This window comes from Oncorhynchus masou, chromosome 14, assembly GCF_036934945.1.
Source record: "Oncorhynchus masou masou isolate Uvic2021 chromosome 14, UVic_Omas_1.1, whole genome shotgun sequence".
NCBI lineage: Eukaryota > Metazoa > Chordata > Actinopteri > Salmoniformes > Salmonidae > Oncorhynchus > Oncorhynchus masou.
This window is the reverse complement of record NC_088225.1, coordinates 5147548-5152722: the sequence shown is the minus strand read 5'-3', so window position 1 is coordinate 5152722 and position 5175 is coordinate 5147548. Positions and strand designations below refer to the sequence as shown.

Sequence of the window (5175 nt, the reverse complement as noted above, 5' to 3'; positions counted from 1 at the left end):
CTCTCTTCCTCTCTCCCCCAGCCACCTCCCTCTCTCCCCCAGCCACCTCCCTCTCTCTTCCTCTTTCCCCCAGCCACCTCCCTCTCTCTTCCTCTCTCCCCCAGCTACCTCCCTCTCTCTTCCTCTCCCCCCCAGCCACCTCCCTCGCTCTTCATCTTTCCCCCAGCCACCTCCCTCTCTCTTCCTCTCTCCCCCAGCCACCTCCCTCTCCCCCAGCCACCTTCCTCGCTCTTCCTCTTTCCCCCAGCCACCTCCCTCTCTCTTCCTCTCTCCCCCAGCTACCTCCCTCTCTCTTCCTCTCTCCCCCAGCTACCTCCCTCTCTCTTCCTCTCTCCCCCAGCCACCTCCCTCTCTCTTTCTCAACAGCTGCCCTGAGTCAGTCAGTTCTAACTCCCGGGACAAAGTCAGGGACGGGCTGCTCTTGGTGTCAGGTGTCAGCACACACTAGCTGTGGAGTGACAACATGGCTTAGAAATAGTAGTAGGGCTTCTATAAAGGAGATAGACGGGCATGTTCCCAGACACAGACAGCAGAGACCACCAGACCATCACCATCACCACAGAGGCAAGAGAGAGGAGAGAGCTGCCTGAACCATCACAGATTACCTTGGCTAGCAACTACAGACAGACAGATAATCCAGAGAGAAGAACACCGAACACAGAGACACCAAGACAGACAGATAGAGGAGTCCTAGAAGCTAACAGAGGTGATAAAAACCGATATAAGGACAGAACTTCACCCACACAGAACCGTGATAATGCAGGTGTGTACCGTTGTTGAGAAGCGTGCTGGGGCCGTGGTGGGGGCTGAGCTGGCCTGCAGCGTACATGAGGAGAACCAGGCTCAGAGGGAGAGCTACAAAGCTGACTGGAACAGTGTTAACATGAAGACCCGGGCCATGGACAGGTGAGACACAGCCTTTTGACAAACTGTATTAATTACTTCTGGTAGATAGAACATATGAACAACATTAAGTAATTTCTTCTTATATAAAATATCCAATAACAATAAAGCAAGACGTTCTCCTATATTACCCTGTGAGTCATCATACTCAAGACTAGCCTACTGTATAATGTATCTTAGTTATAATAACTGTCAGGCTAATCTATCAGCTGACTGTAAAATGTAATGATTTTCATTTCGCTGGTAGGACTCTCTGCTTGATACAGTAAGAGATTAGAGTTTGAAAATCACTGAGCAATGTCCAACAGTTCATTCCTAACTGTGAGGGTATCTCTCCACAGGCAGACAATGAACATGAACGATGACTCTCGTAGGGAGACCTACACTCGTCAGTGGGAGGCTCGCTCTCTGGCCCAGGCCTGTCCCTCTGGGGTGTACAGAGTGGGCACCGTGGAGAGGGGTGTGAGAGAGCACCAGCTTCTGCCCAAGAGGAACACCCTGCCGCTGCCCATCTTCACCCCTGCACAGCTGGGCATCCGGCTGGGTCGCGGAGCACCACACACCCAGGAGGACCTCCGTCCCTTCCCCATCTCCGACGGTGTCTGCCCTGGTAAGAGGGCCGTGGTTGAGATCACACAGGACCTGCCTCCCGCCAAGCCACTCAGGATGGAGTTCGCCAAGGCGCCCAAAGCACTGGGCCGCTCCATGTCACAGGAGGCCCAGAGAGGGTGAAGGAAGAGGAGAGGAACAATGGACGTTAGAGTGAAAGGTTAACTTTGGGGCTCAGCCCATCAGATAACAGCATGGAGGGATGTATATAGATTTATTCCTAGTGACATTTATTCCATCCCTATTCCCTAGTAGTGCCGTCACGCAGTGTATACCTTTCCTGTTTCATTAAGTATTACATGTATACTAGGGACATGTCCAATGTCATACTGTTTGTTATACAAAGTATTATTTGCTTAGAGATCTGATGGCATCTTTTGATTGACAGAAAGGTGTTTCAGCTGTGCCATCAACTAATCTCCCTGTTGACTGGAAAAGACCAGACTGTCCTTGTCACGTCTACACACTGAATGACCTGCCCCTGCCCTCCTGCCTGTGGATAAGCCACACAGCATAGTATGGCATTCTGACCGCATTGTCATATTATGGCAATGACACCTCACAGTATTGAGACAGCAGGACATTTAATATGCTCAACCAATGTGCTTATGTAGGATGTATTTTTTGGATATATTCATGTGGAATGATGCACAGATGAGGGAGGTGAGGGAAGGGAAATATGAAGATATCAAAGACGCTTCAAAAGGGACAGAGTGGGAGAGAGCAGAAGAGAATTGGAACTGTAGAGAGGAACAAGAAAGTGGGCACGGAGGGAGGGGTGGGCTCAACATACCTTGGCATCCATCCCTCTTCTTTTGTAAGAATGGAGAGCTGGTGAGCCTCCAGACCTTCAGAAGTCCTTGACACATTCTAATCCTGGGTGAGAGGACAGAACGGTACAACATGATCCCACACTGGGAACCCAGACAAAGGAGCCACCTAGGCACAGACGTCAATTCAACATCTTTTCCACGTTGGTTCAATGTCATTTCATTGAAATGATGTGGAAACAACGTTGATTCAACCAGTGTGTCCCCAGTGGGAGGTTTATGTGTGCTGACATGTCTGGATGGTCCCGGGTCAGGACTCAAGTCATTGATATAGACTGACTACTTGTATGATCAAGACTTATCGTATATATTTAAAACAACATGTCATTTGACAGTGTTTGAGCTGATCTGCCCACTTAGCTGTGTGTTAATGTTGACATCTGAAGTACAGCATCTGATGTATCTGGTAGAGTTAGTGAACAGATCATACAGAATGATGTGAGTCTCTACTGTTGTAGAGGAAAGTGGGGTAAGTTGAGCCATTTCTTACATTCAGCATCACTCTGTCAAGGGAAATATAGTATTCTTTCTAACAAAGATGTCTACATGTATTTCAGGATGTTGTGTATCCCTGGAAATAAACCGAATTCATGTAAACATTGTAATTTTGAAAGCAGTTTGTCCAAAAAAAGGGGTCTCTTGGCACAACTTATTTGAGCCGGGGGCCGGAAAAGTTAAGCCGTCTACACATTTCTGTACTGAATCAAATATTACCACTACCTGTTTCCCAAACACAATTCAACACCACCAATATCACTTTTTTTTGTCTTGTAATAATTTGAAGCATCTTTTAACACTTGTCATTGGCTCAACCATTTACCCCACTGCCATTGGCTCAACTTACACCAAGGCAAACATTTTGACTAAATCAGCCCACACAGCTACAAGGATGCATTTTCATCCTAGGTTTAGGAGCTCATATTGAAGCTTATAGAGACCCAAAATAATGTATAGAACAATTTTTCACAGACTCCATGAAATTATGACCTCTTCCTAAATATTTTGTCAAATGATTAATTTTGTGTATGGCTTCCTAGATACAACTAACCCGTTTGGCTCAACTTATCCCACTCTCCACTATCTGTTTTCATGTGTTGGGTTTATATTTTTGTATAATAAAATGTGAAGTGCTTTTCACTTTTTTTCTGTGTTAACCTGTTTAATACAACCATCACAAAGACCACACACACACACACACACACAGTAAATGGGGAGTGGTGATGATAGATTAATCAACGCCTGACTGACTATCAGCTGTAAACAACATGGCTAACTCATGACCTTACACCTACAGGCTTCTGTTCAGGCAGCAATAGCGCTGAACTGGGGGCTTAAATGTCTTTTTTGTATTGAAAATCAAGTCTGAAATTTCAAAGTGGAAATTACAAACTTCAGAAGATTTGTCAAACTTCAAATGCACTACAAGTTTTACATTTCCTGAAAGTTCACCTGCAACAGGGTGATACAATTAGTGCCTAACATCTTACCATAATGATAGAAACGTAAACTTGTAAACTGACTGAGCTGGACATCTCTACAGAAGTCTTGTTTATACAGTGCATTTGGAATGTATTCAGACCTCTTGATTTGTTACGTTACAGCCTTAAAATGATATGTATTAAATTGTTTCCCACCACCTTATCAATCTACACACAATACCCCATAATGAAAAAGCAAAAACAGGTTTTTAGATTTTTTTGCAAATTCATAAAAAAATAAATGAAAACAGAAATATCACATTTACATAAGTATTAAGACATTTTACTCAGTACTCAGTTGACACACCTTTGGCAGCGATTACATCCTTCAAGTCTTCTTGGGTATGATGTTACAAGCTTAGCACACATGCATTCAGAAACTTGTCCCGAAGTCATTCCTGCATTGTCTTGGCTGTGTGCTTAGAGTCATTCTAATGTTGGAAGGTGAACCTTCGCCGCAGACTGAGGTCCTGAGAGCTCTGGAGTAGGTTTTCATCAAGAATCTCTCTGTACTTTGCTCCGTTCATCTTTCCCTCGATTCTGACTAGTCTCCCAGTCCCTGCCTCTAAAAAACATCCCCACAGCATGATGCTGTCTCCACCATGCTTCACCATGGGGATGGTGCTGGGTTTCCTCCAGACGTGACGCTTGGCATTCAGGCCAAAGAGTTCAATCTTGGCTTCATCAGACTGAGAAATCTTGTTTCTCATGGTCTGAGAGTCCTTTAGATACCTTTTGGCAAACTCCAAGCAGGATGTCATGTGCCTTTTACTGAGCAGTGGCTTCCGTCTGGCCACTCTACCGTAAAGGCCTGATTGGTGGAGTGCTGCAGAGATGGGAGAACCTTCCAGAAGGACAACCATCTCCACAAAGGAACTCTGAAGCTCTGTCAGAGTGACCATTGGGTTCTTGGTCACCCCACCTGCCCAAGGCCCTTCTCCCCTGATTGCTGAGTTTGGCCAGGTGGCCAGCTCTAGGTAGCTCTAAACTTCTTCCATTAAAGAATGATGCAGGCCACTGATGGAGGCCACTGGGACCTTTAATGCTGCAGAAACTTATTGGTACCATTCCACAGATCTATTCCTCGACATAATCCTGTCTGAACTTTACGGACAAGTCTTTCAACCTCACGGCTTGGTTTTTCTGACATGCACTGGCAACTGTGGGACCTTATATGGACAGCTGTATGCCTTTCCAAATAATGTCCAATCAATGAAATTTACTACAGATGGACTCCAATCAAGTTGTAGAAACATCTCAAGGATGATCAATGGAAACAGGATGCACCTGAGCTCAATTTCGAGTCTCATAGAAAAGGGTTTGAATACTTATCTATATAAGGTATTTCTGTATTT

General features: G+C 45.3%; 1 protein-coding gene across 1 annotated transcript; it reads left to right on the top strand.

The window, feature by feature from the left end:
- The first annotated feature begins 371 nt into the window (after positions 1 to 371).
- On the top strand, positions 372 to 3479 carry LOC135554014 (telethonin-like). The gene is made up of 2 exons (XM_064986008.1): positions 372 to 906; positions 1245 to 3479. Exons 1-2 carry the CDS (start codon positions 758 to 760, stop codon positions 1633 to 1635), a joined length of 540 nt encoding a protein of 179 aa, XP_064842080.1. The 5' UTR covers positions 372 to 757; the 3' UTR covers positions 1636 to 3479.
- Positions 3480 to 5175: the final 1696 nt, after the last annotated feature.